Source organism: Heterodontus francisci, chromosome 19 (assembly GCF_036365525.1).
Source record: "Heterodontus francisci isolate sHetFra1 chromosome 19, sHetFra1.hap1, whole genome shotgun sequence".
In the NCBI taxonomy this organism is placed as follows: domain Eukaryota; kingdom Metazoa; phylum Chordata; class Chondrichthyes; order Heterodontiformes; family Heterodontidae; genus Heterodontus; species Heterodontus francisci.
Window position 1 is genome coordinate 54,972,512 of NC_090389.1, and position 26,637 is coordinate 54,999,148.

The following is a 26,637-nucleotide window of genomic DNA, read 5'->3' on the forward strand; positions in this document are numbered from 1 at the left end:
GGCTTCCTACCCTGGTAGATGACATCATTGCTGTTGGCTGCCTGGCGATCCCCTTGACTTGGTGCCAGATTCAAACTGACATTAGGAAAGGGGAAATTCGTGCCATAGAGATCGCTAAATCCTTCTGGGCAGCTTTCTTTGAGGTTAGCGGTGATGCCATTGCTTTGCTACTGACTGCGGAATCCAACCCAATCTGTCTTTTTACAGATGCTGATGGAATTTCTGTATATTTTTTCTTTTTTTAATTTGCAGTTTTTCTTATTACCAACTAATTTACTTCCAATGTTTATATATAATCACTAGTCAAATATCCATTCTTTCTGTGGCTACATTTTCCTCCATGTACTTCAGTCATCATGAACTGATCTCCCTTCATGTTACTGTTCGGTTTTGGGAAGAAAGAATATTTTATAGGCAATGGTACAGGCAAGTCAGGATGTGGTGTTGACGATGGTAAGTGAGAGGATCTGGTGTAAAGACTGTTGAGGCGACTGGAGAAGTGAGGTGCAATGTGTGGTAGTATTTTGGAAAGAGCTGTGAATTGTTGAGGAAGGAAATGAGATTGGGGAAGAGCAGTTGGTGTAGACTACTAAGTAATCAAGTGGTAGAAGGTGGTTGTGCAGGTCAGGGAGGGATGGAGAATATTCCAGTGAAAGATTTGCATTTTGATTCATAGAAACCTACAGTACAGAGTGAGTCCATTTAGCCCATCATGTCTGTGTTGGATCTTTGAAAGAGCAGTTGTGCTTTGTCCCACACCCCTGCTTTTGGTCAACAACCCTTTGAGTTCGTCATCCTTAAGTTAAATTATTTATGGAATCAGCTTCCTCCACCTTATCGGGTAGAATGTTCCAGATCTGATAACTCTCAGTGAAAATAAATCTCCTCATCTTTCCTCTAGTTCTTTGGCCAATGATTTTAAATCTATGACCTTTGGTTATTGACCCAATTCTCAGAGGGAACAGCCCTCCTCTATCTATTTTATCAAAATCTCCTATCATCTTGAAAACTGCTTTTCAGTTATCTCTTAACCTTCTCTCTTCTAAGAACAGTCCTAACTTCTTCAATTTCTCTTCATAACTTAAGTCCATCATCCCTAGTAACATCCTCTGTACTCTTTCTAAGGCATTTTTATTGTTCCTGAAGAGTCATAAAGTAGTATGAATTCAAGTGGGAAAGTACCTGTGAAGGAAGTGGTACATATGTGGGAGAAAGGTAGTGGACATGAGTGTGATGAATAGTTGGGAATAAGGCACGGTAGCGAGTTCTGGAGAGAGGGGAGGTGAGGAGGGAGTGGAGAAATTTAGGTGGTGGTTCATTAATATCAGGAATACTTACCTGGCAGGGGAAGAGACCATGATCAGTGGCCTTTGATCCTGTTCCAGGTCTTCTTCTTTGGCCTCCTTATCTCGAGAGACAATGGATAAGCGCCTGGAGGTGGTCAGTGGTTTGTGAAGCAGCGCCTGGAGTGGCTATAAAGGCCAATTCTAGAGTGACAGGCTCTTCCACAGGTGCTGCAGAGAAATTTGTTTGTCGGGGCTGTTGCACAGTTGGCTCTCCCCTTGCGCCTCTATCTTTTTTCCTGCCAACTACTTCGACTCGCCACATTTTAGCCCCGTCTTTATGGCTGCCCGCCAGCTCTGGCGAACGCTGGCAACTGACTCCCACGACTTGTGATCAATGTCACAGGATTTCATGTCGCGTTTGCAGACGTCTTTAAAGCGGAGACATGGACGGCCGGTGGGTCTGAAACCAGTGGCGAGCTCGCTGTACAATGTGTCTTTGGGGATCCTGCCATCTTTCATGTGGCCAAGCCATCTCAAGCGCCGCTGACTCAGTAGTGTGTACAAGCTGGGGATGTTGGCCACCTCGAGAACTTCTGTGTTGGAGATACGGTCCTGCCACCTGATGCCAAGTATTTTCCGGAGGCAGCGAAGATGGAATGAATTGAGACGTCGCTCTTGGCTGACATACGTTGTCCAGGCCTCGCTGCCATAGAGCAAGGTACTGAGGACACAGGCCTGATACACTCGGACTTTTGTGTTCCGTGTCAGTGCGCCATTTTCCCACACTCTCTTGGCCAGTCTGGACATAGCAGTGGAAGCCTTTCCCATGCGCTTGTTGATTTCTGCATCTAGAGACAGGTTACTGGTGATAGTTGAGCCTAGGTAGGTGAACTCTTGAACCACTTCCAGAGCGTGGTCGCCAATATTGATGGATGGAGCATTTCTGACGTCCTGCCCCATGATGTTCGTTTTCTTGAGGCTGATGGTTAGGCCAAATTCATTGCAGGCAGCCGCAAACCTGTCGATGAGACTCTGCAGGCACTCTTCAGTGTGAGATGTTAAAGCAGCATCGTCAGCAAAGAGGAGTTCCCTGGAGGAGTTTCTGTACTTTGGACTTCGCTCTTAGACGGGCAAGGTTGAACAACCTGCCCCCTGATCTTGTGTGGAGGAAAATTCCTTCTTCAGAGACTTGAACGCATGTGAAAGCAGCAGGGAGAAGAAAATCCCAAAAAGTGTGGGTGCGAGAACACAGCCCTGTTTCACGCCACTCAGGATAGGAAAGGGGTCTGTTCCAGGTAGGTTTTGAGTAAAATGGCTGTAACCAATTCTATAGCTTCAGGCCAGGGAGTGCGTAACACCGTTCGGGTGGTGGTGAAGGATAAGGAAGGAGGTGCATCTGTTGACCGTACCTTCTTCATTAAGAAAATCCTTATTGATTGCTGTGGATTCCAAGCTGCAGACATCTTCTGCCTGCAGGACTTCCCCATTAGTGGATATTTCGACGTGACGTTCAAGAACGTGGCGGGATGCATCAAGTTCCTGAAGGTGACGAGATGTACTCGCCTTCCTTGCCAGGTACGTCGAGGTGGCCGGCAGCAGCACTGATGTTGAGGACCCCTTTGGGATTTGGACCAGCAAACGGCAAGTCAAGATGACCTTGAAGGTCGATGCCAAAGGAGTCATCATCCATCCTCCCTCCAGCTTCGCTATCGGGGGAAGTCGAGGCTTCTTGGTCTATATGGGGCAGCCCAGAGTTTGTCGCACCTGTGGCAAATCTGGTCATGTGGCAGCTAACAGCAGCACAGTCTAGATGTTTAGAGATACAGCACTGAAACAGGCTCTTCGGCCCACCAAGTCTGTGCCGACCATCAACCACCCATTTATACTAATGCTACACTAATCCCATATTCCTACCACATCCCCACCTGTCCCTATATTTCCCTACCACCTACCTACACTAGGGGCAATTGCTAATGGCCAATTTACCTATCAACCTGCAAGTCTTTGGCATGTGGGAGGAAACCGGAGCACCCGGAGGAAACCCACGCAGACACAGGGAGAACTTGCAAACTCCACACAGGCAGTACCCAGAATTGAACCCGGGTCACTGGAGCTGTGAGGCTGCGGTGCTAACCACTGCGCCACTGTGCCGCCCTGCAAGAACTGCAAGAAGGAAGGCCATCAGACCAAAGACTGTAAGCAGAGTAAGTGCTGAAACCTGTGCAGTGAGGCAGGCCACTTCTACAAAACCTGCCCCAAATGCTGCCACAGTTATGCTCAGGCGGCAAGGTCCAAGGAAAGACCGGGAGAAGGAATGGTGAATGTGTCTGGTGCTGGGAAGGAGACAAGTAACCCTCTCCGCAGCGAGGAAAGTCTACCTGAGAAGGAGAATAAAGGGGAGGCAGCTGCAACCAGCGACCCAACACCTATCCCATGCTTGGAAACCCCCCCTCTACAAACAGAATCAATGGAGGAGGAGGCAGCAGATGGACAAACTGGTCAGTGGCAAATGGTACAAAGGAAAACCACAACGAAAAACCTCCAAAAAAGGAACAGGTCACCACCCAAACCAATGGCAAGAGCAGGCTACCATCTGAGACAGACTACGGCAGCTCCTCCTCATTGGAGGAGGAAGGGCTGGAACGACGGCAACTGCAAAAAAAGCGGCAGAACTCAAAGGAGCTGGAACTTAAAGCCCCCCAGCTCCAGGGCACTGAGATCAAAGAAGTGTCTGGTGCACTGCGGCTGCGGGAAGCTGGGAGCAGTGATGTCTTCGAGGAGGAACAGAGGGGAAAGACACCAACAGCAGAGGACAGCCCAAGCCTTGCTGCTTACAAGACCCCCCGATGTCACCCCAGCGGAACAAAACCCCCATGGGAAACCAGGAGGCTTTTCTGAGCCCAACAAATGCTTGCGTACACTATGGGTATACAGGAACATACTCAAGGACTGGGGCTAGCAAGGACAACTGGTGTGGGAAGCAACAACTAACATAAAAATGGGTATAAAGATTTCTTCGACTAATGTGCGTAGCATTAAATCCACCATGCGATGTGTTTCAACCTTGGACGACCTCGCCAAGGTCAAAGCCGACCTGCTGTTTCTTCAGGAGTATGGAATACCACGCCTCAGGCTCTACAGGCAACGGTCGCGATGGTGGTTCCATGGGCCATCGATCTGGTCAGGGGGTAATGATTCCCGTTCCTCCGGCCTGGGTATTCTGCTGTAGGGAGGCAACCTCATCATCTCTGAAGTTAAGGAGGGGTAGGCTGCTGCATCCTCATAGCAGATGAAATGTACAACAATGCTCCGCTCTGGTTGATCAACGTGTATGCCCCAGCTCAATGTAGTGAGTGACTGATGGTCCTCCAGCAGCTCCCACTGCTACTCGCAACATCCATTCTAGGTGGTGACTTCAACTGCATCATTAACACAGATGGACAATCCAGCAAGAATGACAGAAAACTGGACGCTACGTCCAGATTCCTGATGGAAACAGTAAAAGATGCCAAGCTGTATGACATCTTCAGCAACCCTGCAGATGGAGCACAGCGTAGATACACCTGGCCAAGACAGGACGGGTCTGCCCGTTCCAGGATTGACTTCCTATTTGTGTACCATGCTTTCATGCTCAGATCCACCAACGCCAAGCTGGTGTTCTTCTCAGACCACTGCCTCTTACTGGCCGACTGTCACTTACAGGACGATCAGCGGGTTGGCAGGGGGACATGGAAGCTGAATGTTACACTGTTAAGCCCAGAGAACGTTGAGGAACTCAAAAGGGATTACAAAGGTTAGAGAACCGTGAAACCCCTTTTTGAGTCTCCGGTGCACTGGTGGGAGGCGATCAAGGAGAACATCAAGAGGCTCTTTACCTTCAAACGTGTTCCGAGGGCAAGAGAGAGACATAGGGAAATGTCCCGACTCTAGAAAAGTATGCAAAATCTGCTCTGGCTGCAGTCGATGGGGGTCGAGGTCACGCAGGATCTCCAAGAGGTGAAGAGCCAGCAGGCCTCGCTCTTTGCCATGGAGGCCTCCAAGATCATCTTCCGGTCCGGTCCCGAGTCCGCTCCGTTGAGTGAGATGGGATGTGCTCGCATTACTTCTTCCAAAAGGTACAGTGAGAGAGCTCTGTGATCAGCAGCCTGAAGGAAGAGGATGGCTCGGTAATGTCTTCACAGTCCGACATACTAAGGATCAGAAAATCCTTGTATGCTGGCCTGTACCACGTGAAGCCCACAGACAGCACGGCTTCCCAGTCCTTCCTGTCATCTATCACGGAGGTCTTAGATGACAGCATGAGTGAGAGACTGGACAAACCGCTAACTCTGGATGAGCTGACAAAGGCCGTCAGGTCCTTTGTGATGAGTAAAACTCCCGGAAGCAATGGCAATGGTTGAGTTGTATTCAGCCCTGTGGGACTGGGTTGGCCCGGACCTACTGGAAGTATACAAGAGTATGCTCCTGGCTGGCAGCATGTCAGATTCCATTAGGAAAGGCATCATCACCCTCATCTACAAGCAGAAGTGGGAGAGGGCAGAAATCAGAAATTGGCAGCCCATCTCACTGCTTAATGTTGACTACAAGATTCTGTCCAAAGTCATCGCCAGTCAGGTCAAGTCTGCTCTGGAGTTGGTGATTCACCCTGACCAGACCTGCACTGTACCCGGCAGGAAGATCTCTGATAGTCTCACGCTACTCATGGATACGATCGCCTATGTACAGGACAGGAGGGTGGACACCTGCCTCATCAGCTTGGACCTGGAGAAGGCTTTTGACAGGATATTGCACACCTACATGATGGACGTGCTTTCCAAAATGGGGTTTGGGGAGGGAATCCGCAATTGGATCAAACTGCTGTACACAAACATCAGTAGCGCAGTCTCAATAAATGGGTGGGTTTCAGAAAGTTTCCTGATCCAATCTGGAGTCAGATAGGGCTTTCCTCTCTCCCCTGTCTTGTTTGTTTGCTGTATCGAACCTTTTGCTGAGTCCATTAGAAAGGATGCAGGCATAAGAGGGGTGACAATCCCAGGCAGTGGAGGCAGTCAGGTAAAAGCCTCCCTATACATGAATGATGGCGCCATCTTCTGCTCGGATCCGCTGTCCGTTCGCAGACTGATGAGTATCTGCAACCAGTTCGAACTGGCCTCAGGAGCCAAAGTTAACCACGGCAAGAGTGAGGCCATGTTCTTTGGGAACTGGGCCGACTGATCCTTTGTCCCCTTCACCGTCAGTTCAGACTACCTGAAGGTGCTGGGGATGTGGTTCGGAAGGGCCAGGGTGTGCGCCAAAACCTGGAAGAGCGAGTAGCCAGGGTACAACATAAGCTGAGCATGTGGGAGCAGCGATCTCGCTCCATTGTGGATACGAACCTGGTCATCAGGTGTGAGGTGCTCACGTTGTTGCTGTATGTGGCGCAGGTCTGACTCCTGCGCTGTGGTAGTCACCCGAGCCATTTTCCGCTTTATCTGGAGATCCAAAATGGACCGGGTCCGGAGGGACACGATGTTCAAACCTCTGGCTAAGGGTGGAAAAAATGTACCCAATGGCGCCCTCATCCTGATGACCACCTGCGTGTGCGGCTGCATCAAGCTGTGCATAGAGCCCCAGTATGCAAATGCCAAGTGTCACTACTTGCTGAGGTTCTATCTGTCTCTGGTGTTGCGAAGGATGGGCCTGGTCACATTGCCACGGAACACTCCATCCAGTTGGACCATGCCGTACCACCTATCCTTCGTGGGAAAGTGTCTGCGGGAAAACACCTTTGACCACCAATCCATCAGGCAGTGGTCTGCACGGAATGTCCCCAAGGCCCTATGGGCAAAGGAGATGGTGGATCCTGTTGGATGGTTTCCCTGAGCAGATTGCCAAAATCATTTGGCAGAATGCCTCATCACCAGAACTTTCAAACAAGCACCAAGACGTAGCTGGTGAGTGAGAAGGGCACTCCCCGTCAGACCCTTCGTGCATGCCCAGCGTCTCGGCCCCCCCCCGCTCCACATCCTGCTGTCAGTGGCTGTGATGGGGAAGAGACAGTTGCCCACCTCCTTCTGGAATGTGTCTTTGCAAAGCAGGTGTGGAAAGAAATGCAATGGTTTTTGTTGAGGTTCATCCCAAGCAGCTCCGTAACGCAGGAGTCTGTGCTCTATGGGCTGTTCCCGGGGACACACACGGAGATAAACATCAACTGCTGCTGGAGGACTATCAATTCGGTGAAAGGCGCTCTTTGGTCTGCCCAAAACTTGCTGGTCTTCCAGTGCAAAGACCAAGTGTTGCAGACTGGCACGTTCCAAGGTCCAAGACTACGTGCTGAGGAACACCCTAAAGCTTGGGGCAGCCACCGCAAAGGCTCAATTGGGAAAAACCACTGTGTAAGGTCCTGCTACCAAAGTGAACTGAGGGGCTGGACCCATGGTAAACCCCCTCGGGCTATATAGACCAAATATGGGTTTGCTGTAAAATGTACATGGCATGTAAAATGGAATGGAAGGGTTGTGAGGCAACTCACTCCTGTATTGAAGAAAACTGATTTCCTTTGTACTTTTTGGAATGTCAACTTGGTGCTGTTTTGAACAGTTTTGTAATGTAATGTTTAGATTTTTATGAATAAAGTGTATTTTTGGGGAAAAAAATCAATATCAGGAATAATTGGTATTTGGGCATCATTTGGTGGTTGCAGGAAGGAACTTGTCTGAAGCTGAGCTTTGAGCATGGATCTTGAAGAATGGCAGATATTTAATGTTCAGGCCAGAAGTTATTTAATAAGTTTCAGACATGCTTCAAAAAATGATAAAGTTAACACTTCTTTTTAGAAAAGTTCTTGCAGAATATAAATTTCATGTGTTGCTAGTTTAATTATTTTTCCGTTGACCTATTCCGCTGCAGCCGGATTCCAGTTCTGGATGTTGTACTATTAATATATTTTGCTTACCTAACACTCAGTTTGATATTTTTTTTTCCAAAATATACTTTATTCATAAAAATCTGTAAAAAAATACATTACAAAACAGTTCCAAAAAGCACCCAAGTCAAACAATACAAAGAGTGCAGAGGAGATTTAAGGTGATTGGTAGAAGGATTAGATGGGACAGGAGAAAAAAACCTTTTCACCCAGAGGGTGATGAGTGTCTGGAATTTGCTGCCTGGATCGGTGGTGGAGGCAGAAACCCTTAACTCATTTAAAAGATACCTTGACCTGCACCTGAAGTGTTGTAGTCTACAAGGCTACGGACCAGGTGCTGGAATGTGGGATTAAAATGGGATAGTTCTTTCAGTCGGCGCAGACACGATGGGCTGAATGGCCTCTTTCTGTGCCAAAGCTTTTCTATGGTTCTAGGTTCTCGACAGGGCATCTGGGAGCTGTGTGAACAGGGCAAACAACTGTGTATCGTCTTAACCAATTGGATTGAAGGATTGTGAAAACAACAGCATATCGTCTGAACTGGGAAGTGCAAGTTTGAATCATGAGTTCAGAGCCAAATCAGGTACAGAAAAAAAAGAGAGAAGGAAAGAAAGACTGAATTGAGAGAACAAAAATACAGAAAAAGTAAAAAAAAATTCTTTAAAAACTCCAACCATTAATAGCTAAAGGCTCCACACCTGTAAAAGTTAATTTTCAGTGCCAGAGAGATTGTTTCCCATTAAAAAGGGCCCCTAGACTGAAATGGACAAGCCCTAACTTTTTGTGATGAGTTTAGTTTGTATCTACCATGAAAATAGAGTCATTTATTTATTTATTTACGGCACAAAAAGAGGCCATTCGACCCATCGAATCTATGCCGACTCTCCACGGAGCTGTGCAGTCAGTCCCATGCCCTGGCTCAATCTCCATAGCCCTGCAAGTCTATTTCTCTCAGGTGGCCATCCAACTTCCTCTTGAAGTCATTGATTGTCTCCACTTCCACCACCCTTGTGGGCAGCAAGTTCCAGATCATTACCACCCACTGCGTGAAAAAATGTTTCCCCATATTGCCCTTGCATCTTTTGCCCAAAACTTTCTATCTGTGTCCCCTAGTCATTTGTAAATTGGAACAGATTTTCCTTGTCTAGCTTATCTAAGCATGTCATAATCTTGTGCATTTGTATTAAATCTGCCCTCTGTTCTCCTTAGAACAAAGGAGATTAACACAGCTTTTCCAACCTAACCTTGTAACTAAAATCCTCCATCCCTGGAACCATTCTGGTAAATCTCTTCTGTACCCTCTCAAGGACCCTCACATCTTTCCTGAAGTTTGGTGACCAGAACTGGACGCAATACTCCAGTTGGGGCCTAACCAGAGCTTTATAGAGGTTCAGCATAACTTCCCTGCTTTTGTATTCAATGCCCCTATTTATAAAGCCCAAGATCCCATATGCTTAATAACCACTCTCTCAATACGTCCTGCCACCTTCAAACATCTATGCATATGCACCCCAGGACCCTCTGTTCCTGCACACTCTTTAGAACTGTGCCATTGTATATATTGCCTCTCCCTATTCCTTCTACCAAAATGCATCATCTCACACCTTTCAGTGGTAAATTCCTCTCTGCCCATTCTTTTAGCCTATCTATGTCCTGTTGCAGGTGGTTCATATCATCCTCACTGTTTGCCATACCTCCAAGTTTGGTGCCATCAGCAAATTTTGAGATTCTACTCTGTATTCCAAGGTCCAAGTCATTCTCATATATCAAAAAAAGCAGTAGTCCCAGCACTGACCCTTGGGGAACATCCTCCAGTCTAAAAAGCAACCATTTACTACAACTCACTATTTTCTGTCCATAAGCCAATTTTTAAAAATCCAATTGGACATTGACCCTCCTATTCCACGAGCTTCGGTTTTCTTAACCAGCCTTTTATGTAGTACCTTATCAAATGCTTTCTTACAATTCATATAAACAACATCCACCAGATTCCTATCATCAACCTTCTCTGTTACCTCATCAAAAAATTCAGTTAGATTAGTCAAGCATGTTAGGCCTTTTACAAATCCATGCTATCCTTAATTAACTCGAACCTCTCTAAATGTCCGTTGATATTTTCTGATATTATAGTTTCTAAAATCTTACCCACCACTGATGTTAAACTAACTGGGCTGTGGTTGCTAGGACTGTCCTTACACCCTTTCTTGAATAAGGGTGTCACATTTGCTAGTTTCCAATCCACTGACACCTCCTCCGTATCCAGGGAAGATTGGAAGATTATGGCAAGCCCTTCTGCTATCTCCATCCCGCTTCCTTTAGCGACCTGGGATGCAAGCCATCTGGACTAAATGACTTATCTAACCTAAGCATAGCTAGCCTTTTTAGTACCTCTGCACTCTCAATTTTGATCCTATCCATTGCCGCATTTCTCTCTGCTGATATTTTGTCAGCCTCTATTTCCTTAGTGAACACTGATACAAAGTTCTCATTCAGTATATTAGCCTTGTCCTGTGCCTCTAAGCATATATTACCCTCTCTGTCCCTAATAGGCTCCATTCCTCCTTTTACTACCAGCTTACTATTTACATACCAGTAGAAGATCTTTGGGTTCCCTTTTATGTTGACTGCCATTTTATTTTCATATCCTCTCTTTACCAGTCTTATTTTGCTCTTCGCCTTTCCTCTCAACATATTGTATTTGGCCTGGTTCTCATTTGATGAGTTCATCTAACATGCATCATACATCCTCTTTTTTTGTTTCATCATTGTCTCTATCTTCCTCATTAATCAAGGAGCCCTGTTCTTGGTTCCCCTACTTTTCACCTTTGTTGGAATGTTCCAAGCCTGTACCTGAAGCATCTCTTCCTTAAAGATAACCCATTGTTCTGATACAGCTCTTCCTGCCAGTCTTTGGTTCCATTCTATCCTAGCTAGATCCCTTCTCATTGAGTTGAAATTATCCATCTTCCAATCTAGACATTCTATCTTATTTTGTTCTTTGCTTTTCTGCATTACTAGTCTAAACCTTACGATGCGATGATCACCCAGAGCCACTTGGCCCACCTCATTTCCCAGCACCAGATCCAGCAATGCCTCTTTAGTTGGGCGGGGAACATACTGATCAAGGAAGTACTCCTGAACACATTTTAGAAATTCCTCTCCTTCACTCTAAAATTATCCCGATCAATATTTGGACAGTTAAAACGCCCCAATATCATTGCTCTATAGTTCTTGCACATCTCTGATTTCCCTGCAGATTTGCTCCTCTATCTCTCTCACTATTTGGAAGCCTATACAATACCTGTAGTAATGTGATCATACCTTTTTTGCTCCTCAACTACCAAATTGATCCTGCCCTTGCCCCTTCAAGGACATCCTCCCTTTCCAGCACTGCAATGCCTTCACTAATCAGGACAGCCACCCACCAGCACCGACCCCCCTCAGCCTTTTTTCCTTCTCTATCTTTTCGTATACTTTATATCCTTGTACATTTAGTGCCCAGTCCTCGCCTTTTTTTTTACAAGATCACACTGTTCACTGGATTTCACTGGTTATCCAGACAATGAGATGTCATTTTCATGAAGGTAAAAATAGAGTGGTGCATCTTGGACTGTAACTTTCAGATTTTTGCTTTTAACTGCGCATCTCTTCTTGCTTGAAGCTGCTGTGTGATTTGTACATGAATAACAGAGTACTTGTGGTTGTTCAATTTTCAGTCCGTTAACACCCTTTCTGTACTAATGCTTTGTCTTTCAACACACCATTAACATATTGTTTGCCTTTGCTCCATGACCTTCTGGTCAGCTATTCTGTGACCTTGTCCTATCTACATCTTCTCCTTTGTTATTTCTTGCCCCACCCTTGCTTTACTTGCTTATAACCTTTCACATTTCTAATATTTGCCAGTTCTGAAGAAGGGTCAGTGACCTGAAACATTAACTCTGCTTCTCTCTCCACAGATGCTGCCAGACCTGCTGAGTATTTCCAGCATTTTTTGTTTTTATAGCATAGAGTACAGTTAGCCTTATCGTTATTTTGACAGGAAAATTTGGGCCATTATGTTATATAGATTACAATCTGCACTTAAATTTCATTGTCTTTTTAAAAAAAGGTCATGGCATTATTTTCAGTGCTTCTAAAGATATCAATGGAACTTACATTATGTATCTAATACTGTAACTTTTCAATTGGATTAGCAGTTCATATATATTACAAATAGGCCATTTTCATTGAAAACAACATATCCCACATTTGTTGATGCTTATAGTCCTTAATTTTTTTTTGCATTTTCAAAAGTTGTACCTGTTTGGACCATGTTTTGGAAGATCATCAAACTACCTCAACACCCAGAGTTGAAGCATCTTGGAGCCACCCTTCAGCTGTTCTCTGGACAGAACAAGACCTTTTGAATCTTGAGCACTTGGATTTAGCTGTAACAGAATATACCCAGAGCAGGCCACCATCTACCTATTCCAATGTTTATGTACCACAGGCTGGAGAGGTGCTTGTAGATAATGAAACAGAATGGAATACACTGCATGGGAATATGGAATTTGGAATATCAGAACAAGATATTGACTATTATTTTGCCAGTATTTCCAGAAGACATAGCTTTCGCCAAAGCATTCTTCCATTTCATCCGTTTATGGTTATGGATGAAACCAGGGTGTAAATTGAAATGGATATGTTGAATTTCAAGAGCCAAAGTTTTTAGAATATACTTTTGTTACAGTGGACATCACATAAACATACTTGCTATGAGATCTATACATTATATTCAGATAGTTATCAGTACATGATTGATCACAATTAAAAATCTTGTGTTTAGTGCACATCTGTCTTTGTTACACATGCAAAACAGTTTTTAAAAAGTAAAAGACAGGAATTTAATTTTAGGGTTTTCAGAACCTCAACTATGCCATAGGAATTTATAAGCAGCTATAATGGCCAAGATTCCTGTGAGGAGTACTTGAGTGACAGCTATTTAGTAGCTAAGCATTATAACTCTGTTTAACCACCCAGACCATTCATGAGTCAGTATTATAGAAGAGACTTCAAATTCTGATTTTTGGAGCAGCGGCAGTGTATTAAGTACTATTCTCTCCTCTTATTCTATACTGTCATATAGCACCAGCTGTTGCCACGGTGGAGAGAACAAGTAGCTCCAGGTGACCCAACTCAAGTGCAGAAAGATATCACAAGCATTAATCAGGTGTATAAATCCACTCTTGGCCACTCTAGTCAGCCGCTCTACCTTCCACCAACAAATCTTCTCTGCATTTCACCTGTCAGGCACTTATGTTTCCTGATGATACCTGTTGCAATCAACGATATAACACCTTCTCTTCTGCCTGCAAACTCATCTAGGGTGTACCTCAAGATTCCATCCATCATTTATGTACACTCCCATTACCTATTTTTCCCCAAACTCCACTGCCTTCCTTTGCCCTAAATTAACTTCATGTTCCTCAGCCTTGTTTTTGAATCCCTCTGTGGTTGTACATTACTGTACCAGAATGGATTTTCCTCCAATCTTTCATTGCTACACACTTTTTTTTATATTCCTTCATGGGAAGTGGGCGTCACTGGCTCGGCCAGCATTTATTGCTCTTTCCTAATTGCCCTCGAGAAGGTGATGGTGAGCTGCTTTCTTGAACTGCTGCAGTCCTTGGGGTGTAGGTACACCAACAGTGCTATTAGGAAGGGAGTTCTGGGATTTTGATCCAGCGACAGTGAAGGTACGGTGATATAGTTCCAAGTCAGGATGATGTGTGGATTGGAGGAGAAATTGCAGGTGGTGGTGTTCCCATGCATCTACTGCCTTTGTCCTCCTTGGTGGTAGAGTTTGAGAGTTTGGAAGGTCAAAGGAGCCTTGGTGAGTTGCTACAGTGCATTTTGTAGATGGTACACACTGCTGCCACTGTGCTTTTGGTGCTTTGAAGGTGTTGGATGGGGTGCCAATCAAGTGGGCTTTTTTTCCAGATGGTGTCGAGCTTCTTGCATGTTGTTGGAGCTGCACCCATCCAGGCAAGTGGAGAGTATTCCATCACATTCCTGACTTGTGCCTTGTAGATGGTGGACAGGCTTTGCGGAGACAGGAGGCGAGTTACTCACCGCAGAATTCTTAGCCTTTGCACTGCTCTTGTAGCCACCGTATTTCTGTGGCTGTTCCAGTTCAGTTCCTGGTCAACGGTAACCCCAGAATGTTGATAGTGGGGGATTCAGCGATGGTATTGCCATTGAACATCAAGGGAAGATGATTAGATTCTCTTGTTTGAGATGGTCATTGCCTGGCACTTGTGTGGCGCGAGTGTTACTTGCTATGTATCAGCCTAAGCCTGGATGTTCTTCAGGTCTTGCTGCATCTGAACATGGACTGCTTCAGTATTGGAGGAGTCACGAATGATGAACATTGTGCAATCATCAACAAACATCCTCACTTCTGACCTTATGATGGAGGGAAGGTCATTGATGAAGCAGCTGAAGATGGTTGGGCCTAGAACACTGCCCTGAGAAACTCCTGCAGTGATGTCCTGGGGCTGAGATGATTGACCTCCAACAAATACAACCATCTTCCTTTGCGCTCGGTATGACTCCAACCAGCAGAGAATTTTCCCTGATTCCTATTGAATCCAGTTTTGCTCAGTCTCTTTGATGCCATACTCGGTCACATGCTGCCTTGATGTCAAAGGCTGGTGGCTCCTATCAATTATCACACTGCATCCTCAAAATGCCTCTGTAGCGTCCTCCAATTTTACATCTCCTGCTTTCAAAAAACTCATATTATACACTTTGCAAATAATATGTTCAGGTCAAGTGGTAGCTCTCTGAGCACACAGAATTCTGGTGAAGAATTCCAGGACTTGAAAACAATCTATGCAGATACTCCAATCTTTAGGGAGTGCCAACCGCAGATGTGATACTCAAGCGAGAAGGACCTGTGTGCCCATTTTATGGACCTTAATGATCCCAAGAAAAGCGATGTCTTGGTCAATGTTTCTGCTACAATACAGATTATTGGCAATTAATTTCATTGCTGTTTGTCAGCTTGGTCATACATAAAATAACTGTCAAATTTACTGACACTAATCACTGCTCCTTTTATGCTCATGTGCCTGGAAACATTACTGAAACTTGATAAGGTGGTTAAAGAATGAATGTCAGTGTCTTCAAAACTCTTGTTACCCCAAATATCTCCATTTTTACTTCTGGCTTTACATCAACTGTTTCTCATCCTCAGTGTAAAGCAATCATTATCCCTTATAGGATGAGTGCCACAGACATACTGTTAAGTAGGATTACTAGAGTAATGCAATTAGAAATATTTAGATCTGTGCATTGGAGACAGGGACTCGATTAACCTTGCTTACTATTAGTTTTTTGGTAAGTGCAGATATAATTTAGCACTTCAAGGACTATGCAAATTTCTTCAGAATAGTTCTCCAACTTTTCCAAATCTTTGTTAATGAAGCTAATATAGAATCAATAAATGGTTTTGAAAAACATGATTAAAATATTTTACAATCATACTAATTTTCAGCCAGTATTTAGTATTTCACCCAAGTTTCTGTTATTTACATTTAAACCCAGACATGAGTGTTGACAGGCTATTCCACAAGGACTTTCATAACCAAGCTCAATCCTATTCTCATCCAACGTCCACACAGGCACCAATACTGCTGATGCTGGAAATCGGAAATAAGAACAGAAAATGCTGGAAATATTCAGCAGGTCTGACAGCTTCAGTGGCACACTTTCCAAGAGGTGCCAAGGGACAACAATTGAACCCAGAGATTTACAAAAAAATTGCCGCTCTTAATTCAGCCATACCCAAAATTGAATTGTAGAGTCTCCACTGCTTAAATTAGCTAACTTGGCACGGAGCAAGAATGGGAACTATTTTGCATAATTCAACAATACACCACACAGTGAATTTACCCACTATGCTACTGGTAAACTCTGTTACAGCTGCTACTTTAAAAGTTCCAATTTCCATTCAGAAACCCTGAATTTAAAATAGTATTGAAAAAGCAATAATTGTTAAATCAGTAACAGTAACCACACTGGATGTCAAAAGACAATGGCAGATAGGGGTAGAGTTTACCCTTTGGACACAATCAGCAATCGGGATGCAAATTGCACTAGATTTCCAAATTTATTTTTTTGTCATGTTCTATTGCATCTAATTTGTATATAGCCAAATGTAAAACCCTCCATGAACCAGCACATTCAGGTAGCGTTTTAGAATGTAATTTTTTTTTTCTTGCATCAAAAGAAATCCTTGATATAGTTGAGAGTGGTATTCTGGTGCAGGTATTAATACTGTTTAAAAAGGGTTTATCACAAAAAGTAAGCATTTTTAACAATAGTGTCTAGTCGACCACCTGAGTATCCTGATTTTAAAATAACTGAAAATGACAAATCTATACAGGACAATTTAATGTTTCATTGGTGGACAGTAGTCAATTTCTTAGTAAATTAAAAATGTACTATTTAAAACCTTTTAAAAGGTTAGTTTCCTTGCCCCTAAAAAAAGACTTAAAATTTAAGAGCTTCCTTGAAGGCCTGAAAACAATTAACAGGAATGTGCCATGGCAATTAATTTGATCTGGTAATGTGACAAGTTTTGTTGGCATGGCCAGCTTTCAGTGTGATGCTTCTGAAGCACATGGAAACTCAATTCGATATGGTCATAACTTGCGCTTGAAATTTCTCTCTTTTGTGCTGGTTTGGCTAATTTTGGGCAAATTGCACTAGAAAAACCAGTGTAACTTAATGGAAACTTTACCCCATCATCTTTTGTAAATTCTTTTCTTCCACCAATTGCACACAATGTCATATTTATTCTGGTGTTCTTCAAAGTCATACAACAGTGTATCTTCCCTTAGCAATAAATTCAAATGCACAAAGGGAGAGCAAATTTATTTTATTAAATCATGCACATCACGTATGTTAGTGCAAATACTTTAATTTGTACTCCAGAAATTCTACTGTACTTCCAACCTTTTTTACAAAATAGATTTAAAACAATTATTTTACTTTAAAAAATTTATTTCTGTAATTCAGCATATCAGAACAATATTTGCAAACAACCTATGTACAGGAGGTACCAAAGACCACTAGCGTGTGTGTAGCTGGGGTAGAATATCATAGCTTATTGGCTATCCAAACAATTGCTCAGATTGACAGACTTTTGAACAGATTTGTTTCCACATAAACAAGTGATTCCCCCCCACCACAACCTTGTGTTTAAACAAAAAAATCCCAAGATGAAAGGGACATCTAACAAAACCCTACACTCGCCCTCAATGTGTTTTAAGATAATTTATATAGCAGATTTCTCAATACAATCTTGAAGACCTATTTCTATTGTCAAGAATATTTTAAACCAGCTGTAATTTTAATGTGTTCTCTTTTATTTGATTGACTACTGAATCTTGTACCAATATTTGTAATTACATTGTACAACTTCACCAACGTATCATTCTGTGGTTGAAAATGTATAAATTGAATTAGTTTTAAAATAAGGCAATATCCAACTCATTTGGCTAAAAGGTGTCATGAAAAAAAATTAAGGTGACGATCCATTTTCTCCTGTAACTCACTTCAAAACAAAGTGCTTGCTGGTGTGACTCCTATAGTGAGCATGGCAGCTGTCTGAAAGACAAATGAAGGACTGTCCTGGGAATGTAGTGATTAAGGCCGTAGCATTACACTGCTTTATGGTTGCAGATTTGAGTCCCAGTCATTGCCAACACTGTAAGCAAAGTGCTTACTACTGTGTATCAGAAATATTTCAGTCAGCCTCTTACATGGTTTTCCCTAGTATTGGGGATACCTAACAAACATTTAAGTCTTTTCTACCAATTGATGCACACCTTCCACCATCTGATGCACAGAGGAGCATGGATTTGATGCTGCAGAGGGAGTTGTGGTCCACTTATCTTAGCTGGGTGCAACATTAATTGAGATGGGTGTCCATAAAAAGTGAGCAGGAGGAAGAAACATTAAAAAGGTAAGTAGTTTTTTAAATGTTTGACACAAGTTTACTGCTGTTTCTTCAAACACCAATAAATGGTACACTGGAGGCTTAAAAATTGTTGAGAGAAGTTAAAATGTCATGAAAGTCACATATTGTTTTCCAGCTATGCAATAGCATTATGTTTATTTTTTGAATTTTGACTGCTATTTAAATGACATATCACCTCTTATATGTGGATTGAACTGACAACAGATGAACCATTTGTGTTCCTGTTGGCATCAATCTTTTGGCCTATGTGCATCAGTTGGTGGAACTGCACCACGATTGTCAAATGAGACAGAACTCAGAAGTGAAACTAAATTAAATTCCATGTTTCTTTATATTTTGGTACCAAGAAGCCTAGTTTAGGCCACCACATCTCTTTACATAATCCCAAAGAACTGATTTAAAAAATGGAAAACTGCAAACAAATCATCTAGAGTAGGATCCAGTCACAATTTTTATTCCCTCTATATACATTTTATACAGTTCAAGCAAAGACCCTACTGTCATACTCTGAAACAGCTGTGTTTTTGTTAGAGGTAAAAAGGAAGGAAACAGATCTGCTTGTCTCTGTGGTAAAAGAAAGTCAATGTGGAGGACATTCTGTAGTTTGAGACATCACGCAGTTTCATGGCGAGGCCCTATTCAACGCTGGATATAACACTACCACCGTCACAGCAACCAGCACGGCCATCGCTGGCATCCACTTGAGCAATCCACCCTGAAAAGGTTCATTTAAAAGAGTCACATTTATCATTTATGGGCCATTGTTTTCTGAATATACAGACTAGCAGTTTGGGGCAAAATAAATTTTAAGTACAGAATTTCCACTGTGCAGTAGCATTACTCTACATTAGGTCCCTACACATCTCTGATCATACAGTGAGACCAAACACTTAACAGAACTTTTCTTAATGCAAGGCAGATCTTCAGTGACAACATTTCAAATGGCAGAAGAATTCGTAATGTTTACATCATGATCACTTAACTGTATTGATATAGTTTATCTAAAGTATCACTTGGTAAGTTAAATACATGAGAAAAGGTTTATTGTAGGTTTATCGTCACAGTGTCTATCCACTGCACAGTAAACTAACTTCTTTATTCTACCATTTCTCTATTTTGTAACTTCTCAAATATAATTAACTGGGATTAGATAGCTTTCATCACCTGAATGCTCATTAGAAAAAATTCTGTTAAACATAATGAAATAAAGGGACTTACATCATACAGTACTTAATTAAATGTTACCCCAATCTGCTGTACTATTATATTTTTCCAGCACAAACAGTACAAAATTATTTAGCATAAGGTAGATAATAGGCATGCTAGACTGGCACTAGTGTGATGTTAGAGCAAAACATAGCAAAATAAGAAACGAAGCAATTTTACAATTTTATTCAACATTGAAGCAAATAAAGAAAATAAACATGGGCTCTAAAATATAGTTAATATCAGTAGTAGAAAACCCTACAACATACAGGTTAGCAATTAAAGCTGCATTACGACTGTTCATGCATCTTGTGAAGAAGGGATACAAATTAGCAGGGGAACACACAGACGTATATTGTAGCTGTGTACCTTCATCTACCATAGGTGATCGGACCACCAATACAGGAAAGCCAGGATTAGGGCGACGCCTAGAGCAGGGATGGGTTGCAATATAGTGGAAGGCTGAGGGAGGGAAGGGATATTCACAGTCACTGTGTGCAAAGCACCAGAATGCACAGTGGAGATTTCCAGGGAATATATTGGTGGGACATAAACTTAAGCGTGGCAAAGTGATGTATTGTGGTAAAGAAAACAGCTCTCAAATGGATTTGAAAATTTGTTTGCAAAAGCATCATCTTGCAAAATGTTTTACACCACTTTTCCTACAGAGCAAGCCCAGGCTAGCCATCTTACTGGCAGTGAAGAGAATTTATTAAATTCTTGAAAATACACAAAAATAAGGCTTTACTTCATTGAATTGATATAATTATTGCTTGATGGAACACATTTCCTGTTGAGTACTTTTAAGCATTATAATTAGGGAAATACATGGAAAAGGATATTCATACTGGACAATTTTGCATTAGCGGAAAACTGAATAATTGTGAATTAATCAACTACTTTCGTACCTTACAGATATTTCTAAACATAAACTGATGGCAGAACGATCTAAATCCCATATAAAATGTTAATGCAAATTATCCTTACTGATTCCATTTTAAATCATGTAACTGTGTGTCCTACAACAGTGACTATTTTTCAAAAATACTTCATTGACTGTAAAAACTTTGGGATATCCGGATATAAAGGCAAGTCATTTCATTGTTGGCAGATTGCTGGAAAACCTGCTGAAAAGCTGTTCCCAGTCAGAGACTGGTGATCCAATCAGAGCCTCATGATCCAATCAGAGCCTCCTTCAAGACAAATAGCTCTTGCTTCCCATTTCTTCTAGATAAGATTCTAACAGAGCTGGCAACTTCCTAAATTAACACTGAATGCTTCAGCACAGAAATAGGCCATTTGCCGATTAAGTCTGTGTCAATGCACATTTCTACATGAGCCATCCATTCCAATCGAACTCTCTTGTTCACTCTCCATTTCTTTCAATATTCCTCCTCTTCAGGTAATTATCTAATGCCCTATTCAAATTATATAGGGACTCTGGCTCCAATTTGGATGAGGTGGATGTGGGAGAGATCAAAAATGACCGAAGAAGAGGAGGCACGCACAGGTATTGCTGAATGTAACGTCAGGAACTCAATCAATTTTTGATCCATTTCCAGCCCGGCAACCGGCTAAATTGACAGTTCAGTTCCGGAGAGAAAACTAGTGGCAGGAGCCTATAAGCAGACCCTTGGGAATGGTCTGGCAATCTGGAGAGGGTAGGAGGGTGGAGAAGATCAGAAAGCACAATGGTGGTGGTGGTGGGAAAGGGGACGGATAGAGAGTACATTGGAGCTGGGGAAGGTTGCTGATTAGGAGGGGGGATGAGAGAGGCCACAATTGGCAGGGGGAGGTTGAAGGCTTCCTTGAGGGGCTGGGGGGAAGCATACCTGCACCAACTGGTCACAAGAAGTGCTGGAAAAGGCACTTATCGTTGAGTTGGCAGCTTGCATCTCAATCTCACTGCTGGGTTTCAAGACACCTGGGTGAACTTTAAATCAGGCTTGCAATTTCACTAAGGGAGACCTATTTAAATATGTAAATAATGTCTCCCCTCTCCATGGTGGGACACAGAGGCCACAATGTCCACTGCTGTAGAAACAGCAACAGGTAGTATGTGTGCAGTGGGATTGTTGCGAGTTTCACTCATTTGACTAATTAACTCCACCCCCTCCCTGACCCTCTCCTGCCCGTAGCTGGGTTGGGGTGAGGGAGTGGTTAATAGCGTTGCCTCTATTTCAGCAACAATTTGCAGCAGAGAATTCTACATTCTACCTAACTGCTATGTAAAAAATTTTCTTCTAGCCCTTCCTGTAATTCCTTATGATTATCTTAAATTTATGATGTGTCATTTACCAATGCAAATCAAGTATTACTGCTCAACTCATTGTAATCTAGCACAATTATGAAGATTTGCATCAGGTCAACCCTTATCCTTCTCACAACAATCAGAAAGCCACAACTTCTCAATTGCCTTCATAACTAATGCGTCATCTCCGGTAACATCTCTAGATTTATACTACACCTCTTACAGGATGCCCCAAACTACAAACAGTGCTTTAACTGTTGTCCAACTTTGTACTTGGTGTCAGTCTTGGCTCAGAGATAGCCTCCTGCTTCAGTCGGAAAGTAGTGTGCTCAAGCCCACTCCAGATGTTTGAGCACATAATCTAGGTTGAGAATTGAGTCCAGTACTGAGGGAGTGTTACACTGTAAGAGGTGCCATCTTTCAGATGAGATGTTAAACTGGGCCACGATATTATTTGAAGCAAGAGCAGGCGAGTACTCCCAGTTTCCTGGTGGGTGAAAATAGTCTATTCTGGTCCTCTACATTCCTATGCTCCTAATCACTACTGCACTATTGGCAAGTTATCCTGGGTTCCAGAGACTGCTGATAACCTACCGAGCTGTTGCTCCTGGTTGAACGCTACAGTGGAGGTGAAGATCTTTAGGATGCGAGTGTCACTGGAAAAGCTAGCATTTATTGTCTATTCCTAGTTGCCCTAAGAAGATGTGATACAACTGAAAGTAATAGTTTTGTTTGGCAAAGGTATTAAGGGTTACAGAACCAAGGTGGGTAAAGGGAGTTAAGATATAGATCAGCCTTAATCTAACTGAATGGAGGAATAGGCTTGAGGGATTGAATGACCTATTCCTATTCCTATGTTCCTAACTGAGTGACTTGCTAGGCTACCTCATGTGGCAGTTAAGAGTCAATCATATTGCTTGCTGCTGATCATCTGCCAAAGTTAGGTGGTAGATTAGAAGTACCCCTGCAGAAATTCATAGCAATTCCACAGGTACAGTGACTGGAAGTAATACATAAAGCCAGTTAATGCATTCACACCAAAGAATACCCACTTTATCTAAAAAATAAAGCTGCAATCAGCCTATAAGAAAATAAATCTTCATATAAGACAACAGCCATGCATGTTCCACTTCAGAGAAATTTTTAAGGTTTTAAAAGTTGCATTTTAGCAGTTTATTTGTTATAATTATCTTCTTTGGGGGCAAACGCAACCCTACAACTATAGGGTTGATTTTAATCCAAACTGCCCAGAATCTGCCTTCTTGAACCGCTGCAGTCCATGTGAGGTAGGTACACCCACAGTGCTGTTAGGGAGTTCCCATATTTTGACCCAGCGACAGTGAAGGAACGGCGATATAGTTCCAAGTCAGGATAGTGTGTGACTTGGATGGGAACTTGCAGGTGGTGATGTTCCCATGCATCTGCTGCTCTTGTCCTTCAAGGTGGTGGAGGTCGCGGATTTGGAAGGTGCTGTCTAAGGAGCCTTGGTGCGTTGCAGTTTATTGGTTACAATTATCTTCTTTGGGGGCAAACGCAACCCTACAATTATAAGGTTGATTTTAATCCTAACTGCCCAGAAGCCACTCCAGATTTTAAATCTGCAGGCTGCAGCCTCATGAATTTAGGAAAATTGGGATCCTATTACGTCAATTTTAATTGGGGCCTGAGTGGGGAAGCAGATCTGCAGCTGGAAGAGGTTGCTTTTGGCATATCAAGGAAAGTCACAGCCTCCCTGCTCCAGACTCCCACCCTCTTTCCTCCTACGACACTTGGCCACCTGATCTTTCCCCACCAGTAGCCACTCTGCACTCGCCTCCTGTTCAACGGTTAAATTGTGGTGGTCTCCTGTTACAGCTGGTGGGCAGAAATTAACTTGGCAGACTGGTGCAGAAACCTGCTCCAAGTTAAAATCCAGCCCATGACTTCCAGAAAGCAGCATTTGTGCACAACAAACAACGGGAGAAAGCAATGTCTGACTATTTCCAATTCTACCTTCCAAATGACCAGGTTGTCCAGTTGATGCGGACAACCTCCATTCCCAGTGAAAAATGCTGATTTTGCTTGTGAGCTATTGACAAGATGACATATGGGTAGAAATGCTGTCAGCTTAAAATACTGACTGTTGCCATGTAGGCAAATCAGTCACAGGTTGTTATACTCAGTCTATAAAGGGCACTGGTTTATCCCCATGTGGAGTACTGAGAGCGGTTCTGGTCACCATGTTGTAGGAATGGCTTCACGGCTCTGGATACGGTGCTACAAAGGACTATTTGAAAGTTGACTTCAGATACCTGAGCCACAAAGATAGACTACAGAAGCTAAATTTGTTTGTACGAAAGAGAACACAGAAGCACACATATAAAGGAAAACTGGGGCTGATCAGATGGACCAAAACTGTCATTTCTGGCCCTCTACATTCCTTTGCTTCTAATCTCTACTACACTACTGACAAGCTCCCTTGGGTTCCAGGAACCGCCGATATCCTACCTAGCAGTTGCTCCTCCTGGTTTAACAAGTCAGTGGTGACTAAGATTTTCAGATTTTAATTTTCTCCATTTAATTTTAAAGATATTTTTCAGATTATACAGCAAAAAATGAGAAGAAATACGTAGCAAAATTAATGGGGCAAGGAGTAAAGGTAAAATAGTTGAATACAGCAGCCCCTCACCAATAGGAAACTCAGCTCAGTTTACTTCCCAATGCCCTCAGGCCCAATTATAACTCCTTGATTTAAATTTCTGGCTAAAGCAGAGCCATAAAAGCTACATTTCAACATTAATTTGATTAATGAGTTATTTTGGCATGAAAAGGGTAGGAAATGTGATCTAAAAGCATTAAAATGATATATAATTTATGATATTTTATGCAGCAGTGACTAGAAATAGTACATGGTAGAGATTTGATTTCATATCAGACTTTAATTGTAACTGTATTAGCTCAGATGAAAAAAATTGACATGAAACTTGGCATAAGATTATTATGCAGAGAAATGAATTTATAAGACTCACATTGTTTCCCTTCTGTTGCAGCAGCTTCAGATTTTCTTTATGGTTTTCGACTTCTTCTGTGAGGGACTCATTCTCCTTCTGAGTTTTGTCAAGCTGTTCCTTCAACTCCATGTACATGGTCTGATTTGCCTCATACTAGAACACACAATTATAGAAAGATTTCACAAATACTATAATAACACACTTACAGTGAACATATGTAGAAATTACTTGTTTAGGTTTTTAAATTGCACTGTGATTTTATCAGAAATTTTCAGTTTATGGGCTGATAAAATCCAGCCCTTGACACCGTGGGTCATGATTGGGGGGGCGCCTGGAGAGGCTCACCACGACCCCGAGAAGGCCCCGCCGCATATTACCGGCGTCGGCGAGGCCTCAGTGTGGCCCCCTCGCGGCTTGGCAGCGGGGCCTTCATTTAAATATTAAAATGCATTAAAATAAATGGTAATGAACTTACCTGGATCGGGCAATATTATGGGCACCGGCCGCAACTCACGCGCCTTCAGAACTCCGTACGAAGCTCCGAGGTGAGACACTGGTGGGGAGTGGGGAGGACTAAAATTATCAGGGTGGTGAGGGGGGGAGCATGGGGAAAACTATTCTTATTGGTTGTGGGGATGGGGAAAAAGGGTTGAGGGTCAAAGATGCTGAAGTTTGGGGGAAAAAGTTCGGAATTTCAAGAAGTGTTTTTTGGGGGGATAGATCAATTTATGTATTGAGTACTCAGTGGTGGGGGGGTGGGGGTGGGAGAGGGGATTCAAAGTTAAATTAAACTTTCATTAAAATTTTTATCAAAGCGGGACCTTTGAAGACGTGAATGTAACTGAAGGGCTTGAAGCCCTTTAAAAATGGCACTGGCGCCGTACGCCATTGCCAGGGACACAGTGGCTGCCCCCTATACATCATCGGGGGCGGCCACTCCACCCCTCCGTTTAAATGAGACCCTGCCCGAAATATTGTGGGGGCTCAGTGACGGCGCATCCGTGTGGGATGCATGCCGCCATCAGAGTGCGCCGCCACAAACTGCGGCGCACTTGTAAAATTCAGCCCCATGGCCGGACTTTTACGCCATCCCAATGAGCCGATGGTGGCGGGGCGGGCGGGGGTGACGTAAAATGGAGCGGGAGGCTCCGGGAGGCCTTCCTGACCCACTCTTGCCTCTGCCCCACTTTATGAAGGGTGGTGGGGGGGGGGGGGGTGGTGAAAAGCAGGTCGTCCTCCCCAGGCCAATCAAGGCCCTTAAGTTGTCAATTAACGGCCACTTAAGGGCCTTCACCCGCCTCCAAACGGATTTTATGCGTGGCAAGCAGGCGTCCTGGATTCTAAGTGAAAATTAAAAACTCCCATTATAACCAGATTGTTCTTGCATCCCTTGTTGCCCTTTACTGATGCCCATAATGGTTCTACCGCCTGATCACCCTCAGTGAAATCCCTTCATTCTATTTTGATAATTGTGTTTCATCAATATTGTGGTTCTAATATTTACCCAATTTCTCTAACCTTTCTAAAGATCCTATAGCCTGGATTATTAATGTCCAATCATGTCCAAGTTGTAGCCAGGGCCTGGATTTTACCAAGCCCACAACATCAGGCTAGATGGTGGAGGGCAGTGGGGGTAGCTGAAGATTGTTCCAGCAGGGACCTGCAATGGAGACAGACGTCGGGAGGGCCCAGCCCAATCCTCCGGTGGCAGTGAGGCTCTGTGGTGGCTCGTCCGCCGCTGGGCGATGGGACCTGGATTTAAATTAATAAGATGAATAAATGTAAATCAACTTACCTTGAATCTTCAGGGCTTGCTGCAATCTTTGGCGTGGCGGCCGACACTCCCGTGCCTTCAATTCCCTGTCTGGGGAAAGCAGGCATGACACTGGTGGGGAGGGGGGAGGAACTAGGATTTTTACTGCGGTGGGGTGGGGGAGCGGAGGATGGGGTGGGGACGGGATCAAATAAGC

At 43.4% G+C, this 26,637-nt stretch overlaps 2 protein-coding genes across 22 annotated transcripts in view; one reads left to right on the plus strand and one right to left on the minus strand.

Annotated features, from left to right (window-relative positions):
• Positions 1 to 17,717, plus strand: part of LOC137380078 (uncharacterized) — a 66,619-nt gene extending 48,902 nt beyond the window's left edge. For both annotated transcript variants that reach the window (XM_068051682.1, XM_068051683.1), the window contains exon 9: positions 12,487 to 17,717. In XM_068051682.1, the coding sequence (XP_067907783.1) occupies positions 12,487 to 12,862 (376 nt within the window). In that variant the 3' untranslated portion in view covers positions 12,863 to 17,717. The remainder of the gene's footprint in view (positions 1 to 12,486) is intronic.
• Positions 17,102 to 26,637, minus strand: part of slmapa (sarcolemma associated protein a) — a 256,494-nt gene continuing 246,958 nt past the window's right edge. For 16 of the 20 annotated variants that reach the window (XM_068051661.1, XM_068051658.1, XM_068051673.1 and 13 more), the window contains 2 exons: positions 24,686 to 24,820; positions 17,102 to 18,935 (listed from right to left, as the gene is read on the minus strand). In XM_068051661.1, coding sequence (XP_067907762.1) covers positions 18,843 to 18,935; positions 24,686 to 24,820 — 228 coding nt within the window. In that variant the 3' untranslated portion in view covers positions 17,102 to 18,842. Of the gene's footprint in view, positions 18,936 to 19,795; positions 19,889 to 24,685; positions 24,821 to 26,637 lie in introns of all 20 variants that reach the window. The other 4 variants (XM_068051677.1, XM_068051675.1, XM_068051665.1 and 1 more) reach the window with 1 other exon arrangement.